The sequence below is a fragment of the Cucumis sativus genome, chromosome 7 (assembly GCF_000004075.3).
Source record: "Cucumis sativus cultivar 9930 chromosome 7, Cucumber_9930_V3, whole genome shotgun sequence".
Lineage (NCBI taxonomy): Eukaryota > Viridiplantae > Streptophyta > Magnoliopsida > Cucurbitales > Cucurbitaceae > Cucumis > Cucumis sativus.
The window spans coordinates 8294002-8314952 of record NC_026661.2 but is presented as its reverse complement, the minus strand read 5'-3'; the positions used below and the strand labels follow the sequence as shown (position 1 = coordinate 8314952).

The 20951-nt window shown below is 32.2% G+C and overlaps 2 protein-coding genes across 14 annotated transcripts in view; one reads left to right on the top strand and one right to left on the bottom strand.

The window, feature by feature from the left end:
- Positions 1–230: 230 nt before the first annotated feature.
- LOC116405053 lies at positions 231–1351 on the top strand. Its single transcript, XM_031888605.1, has 2 exons — positions 231–864; positions 951–1351. Exons 1-2 carry the CDS (start codon positions 718–720, stop codon positions 1293–1295), a joined length of 492 nt encoding a protein of 163 aa, XP_031744465.1. The 5' UTR covers positions 231–717; the 3' UTR covers positions 1296–1351.
- Positions 1352–6227: 4876 nt separating this feature from the next.
- The window catches only part of LOC101207447, a 28975-nt gene continuing 14251 nt past the window's right edge, over positions 6228–20951 (bottom strand). For 7 of the 13 annotated variants that reach the window (XR_004218138.1, XR_004218140.1, XR_004218139.1 and 4 more), the window contains 5 exons: positions 7990–8683; positions 7788–7896; positions 7599–7694; positions 6594–7482; positions 6228–6501 (listed from right to left, as the gene is read on the bottom strand). Coding sequence is in view for 1 of the 13 variants with exons in the window: in XM_031888670.1 (XP_031744530.1) it covers positions 7789–7896; positions 7990–8155 (274 nt within the window). In the remaining 12 variants the exon portion in view is untranslated. Of the gene's footprint in view, positions 6502–6593; positions 7483–7598; positions 7695–7787; positions 7897–7989; positions 8684–20951 lie in introns of those variants that run through there. The other 6 variants (XR_004218143.1, XR_004218147.1, XR_004218144.1 and 3 more) reach the window with 4 other exon arrangements.

Below are 20951 nucleotides of genomic sequence, written 5' to 3'. Positions count from 1 at the left end.
CGTGCCACGTGGCCCAACAACTATGTCAAAGTTGGCATCAGTAAGAAATTATGGGCAATGGTTGCCCATTCAATTTAATGAACACGGGCAACCTATAAGAGTCACTTCTACGAAACTGTAAATTTACATTGGTGTGTGCATTCGACAACATCCTCTCACATACAAATCTTGGAAACAAGTTTTGAATGAGTTGAAAGATAAAATCTATGATTGTATATCGATATGGATTCTATAATTATGTTTTTCATACAATGTAGTTTGATTTCCTTAAGTCTAAATAAGTTTTTTTTTCTCGTCTAGATGTCGTTTGAGTTACATCCTAATGCTAAACATCCTATCCTAATGTCTGCATCAAGAAAGTACCGAACTTTTAAAACCACATTCACTCAGAAGTATATACTTTTTGTTTAAGGATCAACCATAACGCTTGCAGTTTCCTCCTAAAATTTATTCTCATGTTAATCAAGAAGATTGGGACTCCTTTATAGATGCTAGATTAACTAAAGAATGAGAGGTAAATAAATATAATTGCATGTTAACTTTAATATTTTTTTGGTATGTAACTACAAACTAATGCTTTCTACAGGATTATAGTCGTATTCAAAGGGAAAGGAGGTCAAAATGTGTATACAATCATCACGTTGCTCGTAAGGGATATGTGAATCTTGTCAACGAAATAGTGAGTCTTTCTAATTGAATAAAATAATTTATCTTAATATGTTATTCTATATAAGTATATATATTTGGTTACAGAATATGACGTGTGATGTTTCCTATCGTTCAACTCTTTGGAAAGAAGCATGGAAAGGAAATAATAACAATGATTATTTTGATGATGCTACTCGAGATTGTGTCTCTCGGATTGTAAGTTTACTTATGATTTACTTATATATAATATATAATCTTTTGTTAACTTAGTTGATGATGAAAATACTTGTATTGTTTTATAGGATGCATTAGTCGCAACACATAAAGATGAGGACATATTGACTAAAGTATTGGGCTCTAAGGAGTACGGTGGACGTGTCAGAGGCGTGGGTGGTTTTGTCTCTCAATCACAATATTTCAAAATAGTGAAAGGGAAAGAGAAAATGATAAGTCCTGAAGTTGAAATATGTCATAAAGAAGATGACTCAAGAAGCAAAAGTTACAAGAAGAGTCTTAATCACTCGAGATCGTCCATCAAAATTGTTAGCATAGATCTCAATGCCAATGAGGAGTTGGGCAACACACCTAGCAATGAAGGAGTGGAGATAATTAACTCTGTTGTCAGTTTTCAAATTTTAATGTTATAAGCTCAATTGTTCTTAACGATGCTTTTAATACTTGTAAAGGGAACACCATGCAAATTAGCTATAGGCGCAATTAATAATATCGTTGCAATAGCCACCGTATTTGATGATAACAATGATGATCCCAATGTTAAAGTTTTGGTGGACTTGCTTACGGGAGGAAATTTTAGTATACCTATTCCGGTGAAGGGCAAGAAAGAGACTTTAAATAAAGTGTTGGGTAACATTATTGAATGGTCTTGTCGGCTTGTTTTTTTATTCATGACAAACTAGTAAGTTTTTCTTTCACTATTGAAGTTTTGATATTATTTGTAGTTGTACTTTAAATTTAGAGCTTTGTTTGTGGTAGGAACATTGAACTTCGAAGGATGTTGTGTATTCTTCAAAGTACACGGATGTTAATGGAACTATTAAGCTCTTAAATGGACTTGTCGTGAACAGTATGAAGGATGTAGATATGGTTCGCATCCCAATGAACAAGCTAATATTTGGTAAAAAAAATCGTTTATGAAGCTCGTGAGGACTTGCTCCATTATTACGGCATGGTAGAAATAGGTTATATATGCATACTAGCATACATTATGTAAGTAGACATCTTTTACTCATCTTTATATCAAATACTATCGCTATAGTTATTTTGTTCCTTTTTAACTAAGGTTGCTTTTACTTAGATATCTTTGGGATGAATATGACTGTGGAAGAAAGTTTTTTGTTATTGACCAATCAAAATTTACGTCACATATCAAGGATTGTGATCTTTAATTCAGAAATTTAGCCAACCAGTTAGAAGCGGCTACCTTGGTACATATAGTTCTAATTCTTTATAATACTGGGTAAATAAATAAGAGGAACACATTTTTTTTTCATTGAGGTTAAATGTATACTCACATTGATGATATTTATTGTAGTTTTCGTTGGATGTTGCATGTCATCGATCTTCGAGATAATTGTGTTTATGTCTTAGACTCTCTTCGAAGTAAAGTTAACGAAGACATTTATGGAGTCATAAATATCTAAGTATACTTACAATTTACTTCTTATTTCACTTTATTGTCTTCTAATTCTAATGTTTCCAAATATACGTAGATGCCAAACTAAGCACGATTTACGACATTATCAGTCAATTCCAAAATGGAAACCTGTAAAGGTAATTTGCATTAACACATAATTATTTTCAATGAAACATAAGAATAATTTGTATCCAAATTATATACATGCAATGCCCTCGTCAATTGAATTTTGTAGGGTGTGGGTATTATGTACAAAAATATATACATGAAATAGTGTATAATTCTAGTACTCCCATCATTAGCCTTGTAAGTTTCTATTTTCACTTTTAAGACGTTACAATTAAATAAATGGTTTAAACTCATTCTTTTCGTAGCTTTCTTTCTGTGTAGTTCAATACCAAAAATGCATATTGACAATAGGAGATTAACAAGATCCAAACCAAATGGGCAATTTTGTTACCCAATTTGTGTAAAATTTTACATTTTTTTTTTTTTTGTAATATATAAGTTACTAGTTGACTTTAGTTTGTGAAGCAACTAGTTGTTGTACATACTTTACTTTTGGGTTTTTTCTGCTTGTAGCTTTCTACTTTTTGAAGTAGGTGTTGTGTTGTAGTTTTTTACTACAGTGTGTATTTTGTTGTAGTACTATATGGAAGTGTGGAAAATGTGTATTTGTTGTACATACTTTAGTTTTAGCTTGTACATATACTTTAGTTAGTGGAGGAGCTTGTTGTACACATACTTTTGTTTTTAAATATATCATGATCTTACATATTATTTTTAGATTTTGAGTTTTCACTTATAGTAGTCACATTTAATGTGTTTATTGATATTGAAATGTATATGGAAGTGTTGAAAAGTGTGTTGGTATATTAGGTGTTGAATGTTGGATATGAAAGTGTGGATGTTGGATGTTGAAAGGGTGTTGGATGATGTGTATTTGTTGTAGTGCTATATGGAATTGTGGAAAAATGTGTTGGTATATTGGGTGTTGGATATTGTGCATTGAGGTGAAATAGAAATATTATTGGTTTGCCATGGAGTAGTAGACATTTTATAGTTAGCAAGTCTGCAACAATTTTTTTTGTTGGTTTGCCATGGAAGTGTATAAAAGCATATGCTAGTTTTTTAGGTGTTGAATTCTATAGCTAGAAATATTATTCATTTGCCATGGAAGTGTGGAAAAACGTATGTTGGATTTTTAGGTGTTGATCTTCTACAAGGGCAGGTGAAATAGAAATAATATATAAGGTTTGCGATGGAGATGTAGGCATTCTGTAGCTTGCAAGAGAACCATCAATAAATTGCATCAAGAGTTGGATGTTTAATTCGATTTTATTAAATTTTGTAATCTTGATTCTTGATTTTATGATTTTTTTTTTGTTCAATATTGTAAGCAATTTACCCCTAATATTTCAATTAATGCAAGATTAGTTGTTTTGCTTGCTTATATACAAAATTTCCATGATTCTTCATTTTATCTCCCAATTTTAGAATTGTATAATGCCTCTTTTGGATTTCAATTGTTTTTTGATAATTCTTAGAATTAAATTGCATACTTTTTTGTGCACAAATTAATTTCTCTTTGATTCCTTGAATATAAAGTTGTTGTTGATCCATTTTTTGTTTTCTTTTAAAGAAAAGAATAATGGGTTTAGTTAAAATTGCAATTGATCAAACTAAACCCTTTGAAATTCTTTACTTGTTTTTGAATTTTGATTCAAGAATTCCTTCGGAGATCAAGCAATTTGATCTTGCAAGGAAATCTTGAATCAAATTCTCTTTTAAGCTATGCATAATTCCATTTCCTTACCTTCTTTGATTCAATGATAAGATTTGAGGTAAGCCTAAGCCCATTCCTCACTTACCACCTTGGTATTCAATATCTAGTATCTCCCTCTTTTGTGAGTTGTTTTGCATACCAAACTCCCCTTCTCATTCCCTCGTACAACTTCCGCAATTTGTTTTCAATACTTTTATCTTCCTTTTGTTACTAATCTCTATATTTCCAAGCATTTCATTCAAGGAAAAATTGATCACTCCCTTGGGTTCGACACCCTTGCTTGCTTGGTAAAATCAAGGGTAAACTATAAATAAATTTTCGTCAAGGCGTTTAGGTAAGTACCCTTAGTTGATAACGACCTTACCTACTCTTTGCATAATTGTTTTTGCTTCTTGCATGTCAATTCCCGCCTTGTCAAAAATGGCGCCGTTGCCGGGGAGTGGCACGACATACTATTTCTTGAATCTTTGCTTGCAATATTTATTAGTAATTTTAGAAAAGCATATTAGATCTTTAATCTTTCTATGTTATAAAAAAAATGCATGATATTTTCTTTTTCTTTGCTTTCTTTAATGCATGACTAAGTTGTCCAATGCACCTAGACTAGAATATGAAGAAGACACAACCTTGCATGAAAGAAGACTAAGAAAAAAACAAAGAAAAATCAAGTTAATTCATTAAATTTAGAATCTCAGATCTAGAATTTTTGTACCATTCTTAGAGAACCTTTAAGAACATACCTTAGAGAATCATTTGAACCTTAGAATGGAACAAGATTCCCTAAATTTTCAAGTTAATTTTCTAACTAAACTTTTTACTTCTCTTGTGCAAGAGATTCCCAAAGATGTCTCTTGTGGAATATATGGCTTCCAAGACCACCAAAATAATCAATGTCTAATGTATAAAGAGGTAAGTGTCATGGGAGGTTACAACGCTCACAACTCTGGATACACTTCTTCTCCCTCATCACCATCACAAGGTACATATTTAGAAGAATTAATCTCAGGAATTGCTTATAGCTTAGATAGTTTTGAAACTGATTTTGAGAAGAATTTAGCTAAGTTGAGTGAATACACTGTTAGTTTAACTGGAAGCATGAGAAATGACTTAGCTAAGTTGAATGAACAAACCCTTAGTCCAACTAGAGCCGTGAATAATGACTTAGAAACCATGAAAGCATCCATATCTGAGATTGAAAATAAGCTCGATCAATTAGCAACAAACATTCATGAAACAGAAGAAAATGATGAACTTTTTGCCCATGCATATGAGAACGATGTTACTTTAGAAAGTAGAAAAATTTTCAATGATAAAGATGACGTAAACCCTTCTAGTGATCATGTTTCATTAAGTGCATTTGATACCTTAGAATCATTAGAGACACTAGAAAAGCATGGTAATTTCAATGAGATTGTTGATCAAGCAACTTTAGAACATGTTGAAATTGAAGCTGCTAAGAACGACCCTAGTGACGATGATCTCTCTATCTTCCTTGGCTTTGTTACTAGTATAAATGATGAGCATGCTTTGGTGATAATGTTGAAACACATGAACAACATGCTTTAGACAATGATTTTGCATTTAGTAATGAGCATGATCTAAGAAGAAACATTAACATTAGTGATGAGCATTTTTCCATAGGCATTGACATTGAAAGTAATCTTGACACAAACTTTATAGAAATAGTTTCTAAACTTGATGATGAGAAACATCCTGAAAATGACATGGGTATATTTGATGAACTAGCTTTGGATTTTGACTTTAAATTTGCACCTATTTTAAAATTTGAGATTTTAGAAGGATTTAATGATGATCTTGTTCATTTGAACTCTCATGAGAATTTTGTTAACTTTAATGACATGATTGACAATTCTCTAGATAATCAGGACCATAAGACTTTATCACATGAAGATTTGATTATGAATGAATTTGTTAACAATGATGGTTATCATAACTTTGCTAAGATTGATACATCTTCAATTGATTTTGATTTTAATGAAATCTACAATGAATCCCTCGATGAATTTGTTGACAATGATGTCTATCATGATTTGATTTCTAAAAAACCCACACAGAATTTGTTAATAAATTTGATGACAATAATATTTTTTTTTTTAAAAGAAGAATTCATGTCTATCATTGATGATAATTGTCAACTTGACCATGACAAGTTCTTATTAGAAATCCATGAATACAATCAAATTTATTCTCCATTGAATGATCTTACTTTCAATTACATAACCTTTGAATTTCATGATCCCCTCGTTGATTACATTTTTACTAAAAAACATCATTAACATCCACACGAGAATCCGTTTGAAAGACAATTCCAACATCCATTGCTTGGAAATCTTTTTCAGATTCGAACTCAGTTCAGATTCAACCAAAACTCAGCTAAATTAACTTTAACCTCCTGCAATGCAATATCAAAAGCTAAATTAATTATCAAACAACGCCTAGAAAGAACAAACAAACATCCAAATTAAGCTTAAATATATGTGGTACTTGATGATCTTCAGGGAAATAGGCGAATTATGGCTGGTTCCATTTCTTTCTCTAACCAAACTTAGAAGCTCTAAAGCTTTTCTTCCAGAATCCATAGCAGTAGCTCCTACAAAAAACAAATCACTTGTGTAGTTTTCATATTATCAAAATGCAAGATAACCACATCTCAAATGATATTTATGGGATTGTACATACTACACACTTGAAAAGTTTTCCAAAAGAATAAAATAAAATTTTCAGACCATAAAATAACAATGGTACTCATTCCTTTACATCAATCGATTTATGTACATAGTTCGCAACATATATGATATAAAATTCCTTCAAATTTTGCAACTAAAAGTCAAAACATAGGAGTGTTGGTCCATAATTGAAATGTCAATTGTTTTCTAAAGTAGGACATGTTTTCTTGACTTAATGTAGTTACATCTAAACCAGAAGCTTCGTATTCAAAATACTTGATGGTAAATACACCACAATCACTATTGTTGTGTTGCAGTGGAATGGAGTCAACAATGACAAGTGGCCAAGGTTCCTTGTGTGTTGATGATCCACCTCTCCTAGCAAAGAATCTAGTAGTATCTAGTAAATTTGGCACCATCTCTCGAATCGACATTAACATGCTTCTCATCTCTTCGACACTCGTAAGCGACTCAAGAGAATCCCATACCTTGACTTGACAACTTACCAAGTCCAAGCATAATAGAACCTAATGATTGATATGGATATTGAATGAAGAGTAAATGTAATCAACACTTGTCCAAGGATCTTGAAAGTTTTGTTTTGATCCGACAACATAGTCTACCAACCGATACTCCTCCTTCCAGTCAAACGGTCGATTCTCTTTAATACATTCTTGCTATTCGGGCCACTTCGCAACTAATAGTCGCTGCAAAGAAAAAAATACACATGTATATGTATTTATGTCAGACCAAAATACAATAAGACAAGAAGACAAATATCAAAAGCAAATTCATAACATAAAGTATGCTTGCGAATACAAACCATGAAGAGTGTGTGTATAGTTGTGAAGTTTTTAGCAGAAAGTATCATGGTTGTCTTAATCTTGAAGCGAATGAGAAGAAAGAGTGCATCCAAATGCTAATAGAAACAAAAGAAAACATTGAATGTAGATTAACTCTAAACCTGTAAAGAAAACATTATAATAATAGAAATAATAAGAAAAGGCCTTACCTCATTCGCCAACCACCGACGACACATGAACAAGTCTCTGAAAAATTCCTTGGATTTTTTCCAGTGAAAAGTTTCTAGTAATGGTTGGTATAGACTCATATGCCCAAACCTATTCCATATTCGACAAAACAAGTTTAGCAAGTGTTTCGAGATATATGTATATATAAATATGTGCATAAGTTTCAAGTAGTAAGTAACACACCTGTAATGCATGCGAAAATCCCATGATAGTATATTTTGTCTTAGTTGACTTCTTCTTTCCCTTGGCATGTTGCATATCCAAGGCTCGTTCTAAGGCACAAAACATGTGTCCAAAAACTAACCCTCCCCAATCATAATTGTCAAATGTGTTCCAATCATCTGCAATCCTAAATAATGTTTGGTCCACAAAGTCAGCCTATCTTTTCCTAACAATGACAGCTCTATAAAGTATACTAAAGCTAATTTTTAACTATGTCATCGTCATCCTCCTCGTATTCCATAAATGTGTCATCTAAGTCATTTACATAAATAGACTTTTTTTTCTTCGAAGAACTTGTCCAACAACCTACTATTCCCAACCAATTGAATAGATTTTGTTGGAGAACTTCATAGACCCGTTATGATGTTAAACTCTCTTCTACCAAAAGTACACAGAATTCTCCCTATCATGAAACTGATATAATCCTTCCCTTCATCTTCCACCTCCCTTAGTAATAAGTAGTGGATGAGTGGCCCAATAAAGACGATATTAAGATCCAAAAAGTGGCTAAACTTTGTATTTCCAAATAAGGTTACTGATTTGGTTTCAATTACGCGTAATATTTTCTAAATGAGATAAAGAGCTTACTAAAGCATGAACATGATGAGAAGGATCAATCTTTTACATGGGTCCGTCAGTTGATATCGAAGTCATACTGAAGCCTCAACAAAAACGAAACAAATAAAATATAATTGCATAAGAGACTTATTAAACATGTATACATTCAAATTTGGATAAGTGCGAGATAGGTGCGAGAGAAAACATTAAAGCCCAATAAACTAGCAAAACATGCATATGACCATTATAAACAGTTTAGGAAGGGTAGCAATCTCATTTTGAAACTCCTAATGAAATTTTGGTAGTTGCGAGATACATGCAAGATAGGTGTGAGATAAAACATTATGGCTCAATAAACTTGATAAACATACATAGGACCATTCTAAACGGTTTAGGAAGGGTAGCAATCTTATTTTGAAACTCCTATGATACGTGCAAGATAAAACATTAAAACATTCTAATAAACTTGCTAAACATGCATAGAACCATTCTAAACGGTTTAAGAAGTGTAGCAATCTCATTTTGAAACTCCTATTGAAATTTTAATACGTGCGAGATAAAACATTAAAGCCCAATAAACATATATTGTAACATCTTTACTAAAATGATTGCTAGGGAGGGGTTGACAAGTTCATAAGAGGCTTACCATAGCAATAAATATGTGAAAGGGCATGCTAAATAAACATGTGATAGGAGGTTGACAAGTTCATAAGAGGCTTACTAAATCAAATTGCTTGCACTCCTAAACATATATTGTAACACCTTTACTAAAATTATTAATAGTAGGAGGAAAGCCTACAATTCTTATGTTTAGGAACAAAACTCATTAAATCATTTGTTTTCAAATTCTCTCTAACAAATGAATCCTAAATAAACTGGTTTGACATAGGACGAATTAATATGGGGAGCTGCTTGGTTATACAAGGCAACAAAGATTGTATTTTATTGGAACTATATCACTAAAAACATCAACAAAGTAGAGAACAACAATGCAACTTTTGATTATATTAATGTGATTAACTCTAAAAATAATAATGTCTTTCAACAATGTTCTACTAGTACCTTTGCTGAGTTTAGATGGGATACCAAATATGCTGGAATTCATGTTCTAAACTCCAAGGTATGTATACATACATACATACATATATATATATATATATATATATATATATATATATATAATTGTAATATATATATATATATATATATATATATATATTTGTAGCATGCACAAATATAATGGATTATTAATCCAATTATCTATTATTACAGTTTGTGGTGGGTGGAAATGATTCTTCATCCAATATGGTTCTTCTTCCTAAAAACAGAATTCATGTTTCCACGCTCTCTATATGTGTGTGCATGTAGGACATATGCATTTCTTCTCTATAAATTTAATGGTATATCTAAAATGTGTCCAACAAACATCTCATATATCTCAGCAGACAACTTAAACAAGAATGATTTATATATATAAAAAAAAACTCAGATTTTATTACTCACTTGACTTCAAAGAGGATGGATACGACACTGCCAACGGAGAGGAGTTGAGAAGAAATGGAGAGGTCCGATGAAAACGAAGTTAAAATCAGAAAGGAGTGGAGAAGCGTTCACCAGAGTTGAAGTTGAAACTAAAAACAGAGAGCGGTGGAGAAGAAATGGATGGAAGAGACGTTCACCAGAGGCATCAAAGTTAAACTCGAAGTGTGGAAGCGAGAGAGTTCAAAAGCGGGAGAGTTGAAGTTTACTTTTTTTTTTAAATGTTGTTTTGTTTTCAGGTTGAAGAGAAGAAAAGGAAAGGGGGAAATTAAATTGTGTATTTAGGACATTTCACTCCAAATTTGTCCTAAATCTCTACTTTTTCAAAATCAATCCTAAAACTCATTTCTACTCCATTTTTAGCCTATTTTTGGTAATTTTCCATTTAATTTCAATTGATAATTTCTTAACCGATCAAATAAATTTTGGAGTATGGCTGTATGATCTTCACCTGCCTTGGATTTTGTAATCATATCATCAACATACAACTTTATTTCCTTATGCATCATATTATGAAAAAGTGTAGCTGTTGCTCGCTGATATGTTGCCTCAACATTTTTCAAACCAAAAGCCAGTACTTTGTAGTAGAGTGTTCACCAAAGGAAATGCCATTTTTTCTCTATCTTCTTCAACCATTTTAATTTTATTATATCCCAAAAAATCATCCATGAAGGAGAAAGTTGAGTATCATGCAATATTATCCACCAACATGTCGATATAAGGTAAATAGAAGTTGTCTTTTAGATTGGCTCGATTTAAATCTCTATAATCCACACATTCTCACATTTTCGTCTTTTTTAGGCACTGGAACAATGTTTGCCACCCATTCAGGATATTTGGAGGTTGTGAGGAATCTTGCTTCAATTTGCTTATCTACTTTCTCCTTTATTTATATCAATATATCAGGCTTCATGTTACATAGCTTTAGTCTCACTAGGTTGCATTATGGTTTCAAAAGAACACGGTGTACTACAACATCCGTATTTAATCCTATTATATCCCGATAACTCCAAGGAAAAATAACTGACCACTCACGTAACAAATTATCATTTTTTTTCAAGTTTCACTAGTCAATGATGTGTCAATTTTTACCTCTCTTGTTTCCTCTTGAGAACCAAAATTGATTACTTCAACTGGTTCTTAATAAGGACCTAGGACCTATCTTCTTCTTCTACCATTCTTAACAGTTCTGAGGATGTTCCCACATCATCTTCATCGTCATTTTCCTTTTCAGATTCCATAGTGTATATTAAGGTCTGAAGGGTATAACTGGAATTACAAACATCTTCATTCTTATGAATATTGTCTATGAAAAGGTTTGGACTTTTTTGTTTAATTTGCAAATGCAAGAAAGAAAGCATAAAGAAGAAGAAATTAGAAAGAGTGAAAGAAAAATGCGAAGATTTCATTTAATAACAAGAAAACAATAAATTCATATTGTAGAGCAAACAAAATACTATGGCCTTGGATAATAGGGGTGTAAGAATATGGATTGAACCTGAATAACCCTAACTACCCAACCTATATTATAAGGGTTTAGTTGGGTTAGATTAAAATATGGGTTGGGTTGGGTTAGGTTAAAATATAGGTTGGATTGGGTTAAAAAATTTTAATTTTTTTGAGTTGGGTTAGGTCTCTGGTTGGTGGGTTGAAAAATTCAGTTCAACCCAACCCAATCTGAATTAATATCATGTATATATATATATATATATATGAAGGGATAAAAGTCTTATGGCAGTGGAATAATTTAAAAAATCGTTTCTCAAATTAATTTGGAAATCTTAAAATACCGATACATTGGCAAAATTTTAGAATCAAAATTCTAAATAGATTCAAAGCATGCTTTTAAAGATAAGATACGAGAACTTACTTTTGATGACATCTCTGAATTTACAAATCAATCTCCAAATTGGGACACCATCCATCGGAGACCAATTGGGATGGAAAAATGTTTAGAGATATTTGAGAGAAACTCTTTATGCGGAGAGAAAAAGCTTTGGCTTTTTTTCTTAATGAACTTGGCTAAAGAAAACTGTTTTTCTTTTAGATATTTATAGCTCTTTTTCCCTATTGGAATAGGAAAATGAGTAGAAGAGAATCATGAGATTCTTAATATCAAATCTACTAATTAATTAACAATTAATCAATTCGTTAATAATTAATTAAATTATATTCAATTAATATTTTATTCAAATCTTATTTGAATAAATATCTCTCCAATATCTTATTTGAAAAAATATATCTCTAATATCTTATAGATTTATATTAATATAATTAATTAAACCATATTTAATTAATATCTCTGCAATATCATTTTATAAATTTAATTAAACCAAATTTAATTAAATAAAACTAAATTATTAATTAATTCTTCAATTAATTAATAGATAAGTTAAATATAAGATATTTAACTTAAATTAAATTTGAATCATATTCAAATATAAGTTTCTCTCCTAACCAATAATTTTAATATGAATCTAATTCACATTAATATTTGAACTTATTCAAATATTTTATCTCTCATAAATTAATTTTGAATCATATCCAAAATTAAATTTATAATAAAGTTTCACAAACTTTATATTATAATACATCACTATACATTAAACTAATTCCCTAGGTATATTTGAACATTTCAAATTACAACAAATATAAATAAATCTCATTATCCTTTACAACCTAGGAAGGGGACCTACAGATCAAAAGTTACAACGATCTGAGATTAATTGGCTAAACTCATTAACCACATTAATCAATATTCGTTAACTGTGTGTACACTCCACTAAAGACTCACAGCTGAACTCTTCTCACTGTAGATATATTTCTGTGTCCACGGATATAGACCAATAACAGTAAGTTAGACTTTCACGAGTGTTCGTAACACCATTTGGGTCAATTTACCGTTTTACCCCTGGATTACCTCTAATCCTTAAATATCAGTGCTCCTCCAATGAACATGTTTATGGTCCTACCAATAAACAAAAACCTCTCTCGTGCCATGGAGAGGGTAGGATCCTTTGTTCAAGATTTGGAGACACCATTTAAGGGAACACTCATCTACTTTGTTCAAGACACATGAAGTCCATCTTGTGTAATTATGTTCCCAGCTCTCCACTCGGTCTTGTCCCCAAAATGATAAGCTTATTGAGTCGACAATCTAGCCATCTCACTCGTACAAATCAAAGGACAATCCCTCGCGAACAGGAGTTTATAACACACTCAGGATTAAGACTAAGTTACCTAGGTCATCCTAGTGAAATAGAAACCTAACTAGTTAACAGAGTTACATCTAGTGGTTACTAATTCGCGGTCCAGTCTTATGCCAACTCATTGCATAGGATACCCTCACTCACATGTCAACTACACGAACGCGTTGGATCATTGTGTTTGTAGCAAATACAAAGTGCACAATATCAATAGTGTTACCAGGATAAGGTACCCAACCTTATCCTTATACTATAACCCTTTAAACTGATTATGAACATTGATCCCTATATGTCTCTAATATTATTCAAGGCTCATTAAACAGCTTAGGATGTTGGTTTATTGGATTTGGGTTATTAAGACAAAACTAATAATTTAAACAATAACAATTATTACAATAATAACACTTTATTAATAATAGTCAATGGATTATATTTACAATCTACGAGTTTTAAGACATAAATCCCAACAATATATATATAATTTAATAAAAAAAATCAGGTATATAGACTTTGAATTTTTTGTATGAAATTTTGAATTATGTATGTTTGAAATTTAAATGTAACAATTTTTTGAACTTTTATAACCATTAGAAACTAGAAATGAAAAAAAAACTATATAACCCGACAACCCAACCCATAACATATGGTTGGGTTAAAAACTAAATTCAGATTATTCAGGTTGTCAACTCAAATAACCCAAAAATATGGGCTGGGTTGAGAATGTCTCACAACCCAACCCAACTTTATTTCACCCCTATTGGATAAAGCCACTCGAAAATTAAATAAATTTAACAAATAAAATTTTAATCATTACTCCTTAAATTCTCTTGAAAATGTAGGTAGATCTACAATATCTCAATTGTTAAGCTCGAAATCAGGTGGACATGCATAAACTGTGTCGCCCTCAAATGCATAATGCTTCTTGTCCCATTATTGCAATTGATAAACGCTCCATCTTCATTAATAGACAATCCTTTGAATCAGAGTCATGTGATGAGTAACTTACACCCAGAGTCTTGAAAGTATAAATTTTAGACTTAGATCAAACTAGCTCCCTCATCTCTAGCTTTGCTAAACGTTTTTTCTTCTTTTCTTCTTGAAACCTAATCTTATCATATATGGATGACTTATAGCTCAAACCAAATCCCCCATCATTGCTCGATGTGTTTAAAAGTGTATTTAAGTTTTGATTCAAAGAATATCTTTCACCTTTCATCTCCCCAATGGTCATAAACTTTAACTTTAGGCTTGTGTGACAACTTTACTACTATATTTGTAGCTGCTTCCATCATAGTTGAATGAATCATTTTGAAAGAGCGAAAAGAACACAAATGCTTCCTCCACTGCCTCAAATCGATATGTGGTTGATATCGATTTTGTTATCAAGAAATCTTCCTTTCCCATAAAAAAATCATCTTACTCCCAACAATAAATTTCAATTTCTGATGCAACGTGGATGGTACCACTCTTGCAGAGTGAATCCAAGGATGTCTTAATAAAAAACTGTAAGGATGTGCTATTTCCATGTCTCGAAATACTATATTGAAAGTACATGAGCCAATTTTGATTGTTAATTCAAAGTTACCCATTACTTCTCTACGTGACCCATCGAAAACTCTCACAACCATAATACTTGATTTTATGTGTGGCATGTCCACTGGAAGCGTCAATAGTGTAGATTTAGGCATTATATTAAGAATTGAACCATTATCCACTAAAGCTCTTGCTATCACGTAGTCTTTGCACTTCACTTGAATATGGAGTGCTTTTGTATGGTTTAAACCTTTAGGAGGAATTTCATCATCCGTGAAGACTATGAAATTTGAAAATGTAATGTTTTTAATAATTTTGCTGACCTTTTCCACTGAAATGTCGTGTATAACATGTGTCTTGTTCAAAGTATCTAATAGCCCTTTATGTTGAGGCTCTGAATTAAAAAACTTAATAAAGAAATTCGAGCTGAAGTGTGATGCATTTGCTCTGTGATCTTATACACACTTTGTTTTACTATTTTCAAGAATTTGTTTGCTTCATCATCTGTAACAGGCTTCTTGTATTCTACATCTTTTGCTATAATAGACATCTCTACATCCTACTCTTTGCAATGTTCATTCACATTTCTTTTCTCATTTTTTCTCTCTTGTCCTAGTATCAAACTACCTGAAGGAGTTATTAAATTATCTAATTTGTAACATATTCCACTTCGAGTTATCCCGCTGATTGCTGTAGTATTATCAACTGAATGACCTATAATGACTTGACAATCATACCACGATGGCACTATTTTCAGATCCCTAAATTTGAAAAGACTCAGTACTTGGATTGTGAGTAGTGTAGAATTGTAGAAAGTTGACTCATTACGACTTTCTTGATAAAAGACTTTCAAAGTCCTTGGTAAAAAGGAATCTTCTTTATTTAAAACTTCATCCATTAATGTACATATTTTATTGTTTTTCATCTCATCTTTTCCTTGTCCTCTGTACTATAAGTATCTTTGAATCCATAGGTTGTACTTTGGATCTAAATTTGCAGCATTGTTGGACAACGTGACCTATAACTCCTTGATGGAATATACAATGTTTGCTTTCATCATACTCTTCATATCTTATATTGGAGTCTAAATATTCATAACTAACATATCCTGCTTCAAAAATATCTTTAAAAAGTGCTTCCAAAGGCATCATCATCTCATGAACTTCATTTTTACACTTTTCAACAAGGCAATTCACAATGTTCACTTTTGAATTTTCATGCTTAAGCAGTTGATTGTTGTTGACATCTGGCTTCTTACTAGCTTGTTGAAGCTTAACCATCCAACATTAATTTAAGGATTGCACCTTCCTTTTCGAAGCCAAACAATTTTCAATTGAGTGTCCCGCTCCTCCATCATGATAATTACATCGAGCATTTGAATCATACCATTTTGGATAAGGAGATTATATAGGATTCAATGGAATAGGAGCCAACTATCAATTTTGAATTAACTGAGGTAAAAGTTCTTTATAAGTCATGAGAATTTGATCAAATCACCATGTATCTGAGTTGGTCTTGCTACCTTGACCTTGTACAAATGGACGAGGAGAGTTTGAGTTAACAAGGTTTGGGATTCTAAAGAAGGTGTGAGCTTGTACATAGTTGTTATAAGGGATATGAGAAACTTTGCTTATATATGAAAGAAAATTATGATCATGTTTTCTTTGGCCAAAAATTTTATTTGTGGTTCCCTGAATTAGGAAACCAATTGCATAAACCTTTCCTTTCTTCTTACATGTTGTTCCTTTCTTTAACTCTCCATACTCACTTGAAGCCTCTGCTAACCTCCCATGCTTTGTCCCATATTCAATTCTTTCTCCAATAACAATAATGTCAGAAAATTGGTTGTTGCGTTACCAATCATTCGATCATAGAACGGGGCCCGTAAAGTATTCATAAACATAGATGTCATTTCTTTGTCCGTTAACGGTGGCTGAACCTCAACGGACATATCTCTCCATCGTTGAGCATATTCTTTGAAACTTTCTAAACTCTTCTTCTCCATCCATTACAGGTATAAACGATCTGGAGCCACATCAATATTATGTTTGTATTGCTTTAGAAATGCATCAGCTACGTCCTTCCAAACATGAATGTGTGCATTATCTAATTGAATATACGATCGAGTAGCTGGACCAATTAAGCTATCCTGAAAGCAATGGATCAACAATTTATCATTACCAATATGCGCTGCCATCTTTCTACAGTACATCATAAGATGACTCATTGGACACGATGATCCATCATATTTATCAAATTCGAGCACTTTAAACTTTGTTGGAATGATCCAACCTAGCACCAAGCACAATTCTGTTGCATCTATATTTCCATAAATGTCAGTCCCTTCAATTGCTCGCAACCTTTCTTCCAAAACATTTAGTTTTTGCTTAGCCGGAATACTTTCATTTTGTCTGCCTCATGTCTTGAATTTTAGCCTGAGCTTCCAATTGTTTTATATCTGGGAGAGGAAGTAAAACAACAAAGAGTGAATCCATAGCAACATAATGTTTAGTGGTTTGAGACTGCAGAACATTCATGTGGTACGACATAAATCCTAAAGCATAAATAGGATTATCAGTGTCTTGAATCGGATTGCTTGATTGTGTTGTATCTACGACAACTTTTCCTTTTCCAGTTGAAAGCAATTCTATTATTTTTTTAAACTTGTTCCCAAAAATTATTAATCTCTTGTCTCATTTTATCAACGTCTTTATCATATTCTTCCACGATTTAATTTTTATGTCGCATATTGTAAGGATGGAAAATTAGAGTAGGACGAGCTATATTTTCCTTTGATGATTTTAAAAACTCTGAAATCAAGAGAAAGGGAGAAAGAGAGATTTTTTTTATTATTATATAATGAATTCAAATACATTAATAAAACCAAAGAAATAAAATATAAACTTGACATAATAAAAATCAAACTAAAACTGGAAATAAACTAAATGTAATGAACACCACTCTCATTGTTATTAATAGCAAAATAAACAACTAATGAAAATGATCAAAATTATCAAACACCGATCTAGGTTTTCCTCTTTAACCTAAATTGTGGCATGATAAACCACTTTTGAAAATTACATTTTCTAACTTAAATTTTATAGAAATTACATTAAGAAATTCTACAAAAATTTCGACAACATCTCCCCTAAAAATTCAGGTAGCCAAACCTGAAAAGGGAGAGATTTCCACTTCTAAATGTATATAAATAGACTTCAACTACATAAAAGGTGTGTCTCACCACACACACATCCAGACTATCCCAAAGTTTCAAGCAGAGTTAAAATTCAATCTAGACATTACATACACGATAATCATAGTCTAACAAGGAACCTCTCAAAACACAATTCTTTAGCGTCACTTTCGCTACATCTAACTATCTCATGAAGTAATAATAAACTTAGTATATATATTCAATGAGTTCACAATCAATGTATGACGGGAAGTTCAACCATAGCTTGGTCCTTGACCACTACTTAGGGGGAGAAAACATTTAAAAACGTGAGCTAAAAACTCAGTGAGTGGCAAGTTTTTAAAAGTAAAAGCTCGTAAAGCAATACTTTCAAACTCTTTAAAAGTGTCATCCATAACGAAATGATAGTTAAAATGTTAAAATTATATATCGCCATAATTCATAAGTAATACCAACAAACTTGTAGCCAATCCGACCATGACAAGGTAACTAAATATACGACCAAGAATAGCTCGCACATGATCAAAGTATCATGCGCCACAACAAGCTCATGCATATTTAGTACCCGCCACGATAGTAACCTCCATCCAATCCAACCATGATAGCATACTAAATACACGGTCCGGAACAGCTCACATGTGATCCATATCCATAAGGAAACGCAGAGCCAAACGAAGCTTGCACATACTTAGCAACTACCACAATAACAACCTCCATCCAATCCAATCACGATAACGTAACAAATACACAGCTCGAAATAGCTCACACGTGATCCATATCCATAAGGAAACACGCGGCCAAATGAAGCTTACGCATACTTAGCACCTACCACAGTAACATCCATCCATTCCTATGTGCACATGGAGCTATCCACCATGGGTTAAACTAGGCCTTAAGCCACCTCATGGTCCTCAATCCATATCCTCCCTCACCTAGGCTCAGGTTCTCGGATCTCTGGTCACGACCTCTTTCAGTCTCGGAACTACCTGATAACCATAGGTGGTGCTACGAAAATACATGCACGTAGCCATAGGGAAATCACCAACATTCATAGACTTATATATTTCATGTTTAAAAGCCAAAAATGGCCAGAAACACATTTTATAAAATCATTTTCAATCCTTAGTGATCGATACATCTTTTAAGAATAACCTTTCATTCAAAACATCCACGTTTAATAACAGATCGAGTATTCTTTAAACCAATTACCATATAAATCATAATTAATAAATTCGGTTTCAACCATGCTTGAGAATATAAGAGTTCATGGAAACTAAAAATCATATTTAAAAAAACATTTCTAGCGCATAGTTCATAAAGTTTTCACAATCATGGCATAATAACAAATATCAATTTATAATAAAGATACTTGAAAATAAACCACTCATCTTAATAACTTGATCCCCCAAGATTATACACTTTTTCATTTCAATTTGACCTGAAACATAGATTAAGATTTCATCATTGTCTTCACATAAGACGAGGCTACAACTATTTGCAAAATACCTCATAAGGCCACCTAAATCCATTTTATACCTCTAAGGTCTATGGTTTTTTCAAAGCGCTTAGGATTAGACTAAACTTTTTACATACGGCTTAGACTCGAAATCTCAATACTTAACCCAATGGGCATCCAACTTAGTTCAAGCTCCATGGGTCTTTTATTCCATACTTTTCCAGAAATTTCCATCTTCAATAGGCTAACTTCAACTACTCATAACTTTTTCAATACTTAATAAATAATTATGTACTATATATCAAAATCTTCAATTTGAAATCCTCTACGACTTACATAAATTGCCCGAAAAATAAGAACTTCAAAATCACGTTCTCTGCAATATTCTATTTTCCTCCTAAATTTAAACATATTTCCAGTCAGAATTGGCTAACGAGTGCTTCATAAAAGTTATAGAAAATTGAATAAGCTTTCCAACCATATCTAGTAGGGCTTTTAGTTCCATCTGTACACTCTAGAATACTCGAAAATCCAGAGGCTTCTCAAAATTACGTGAAAAATCTATGACATGTTTTCTACTTCATAAATCATTCACTTAGCCTCAGAATTTTCTCAATCTTTATTAGCTTCACGAAACTCGTTAGAAATTGAGTTAACTTCCAAACAAATCTAACCTTACATTTTAATTATTTCTGTGTAATTCAAACCAAAATAAAAATCAGCAATGGTTTGTGAAAACTATTCCAAACCTTACCCAGAACTTAATAAAACACCAACTTCAACAAACAACACCCTAACTACCTTCTAAATTCGAAATCTAGCTACTAACTGTTGGAATTTATGTCCTAAAGCTCGTAGTTTATAAATATAATTCATTGACCGTTATTAATAAAGTGTTATTATTGTAATAATTGTTATTGATTAAATTATTAGTTTTGTCTTAATAACTCAAATCCAATAAAATAACATCCTAAGTTGTTTAATGAGTCTGGAACAGTATGTATAGACGTACAGGGATCAATGTTCAAGATCAGTTTAAAGGGTCTATAGTATAGGAATAAGGTTAGGTACCTTATCCTAGTAACACTATTGATATGTCTCACTTTGTATTTGATACAAACGCAATGATCAATCGCGTTCGTGTAATTGACATGCGAGTGAGGGTATCCTATACAATGAGTTTTTATAAGACCGGATCGCGAAATAATAATCAATATATGTAACTCTGTTAAATAGTTAGGTTTCTATTTCACTAGGATGACCTACGTAACTTAGTCTTAATCCTAAGTGTGTTATGAACTTTTGTTCGCGAGGGATTGTCCTTTGATTTGTACGGGTGAGAGTGGCCAGATCGCTGACTCAATAAGCTTATCATTTTGCAGACAAGACCGAGTGGAGAGTTGGGAACATAATTACACAAGATGAAATTCACTCCTTC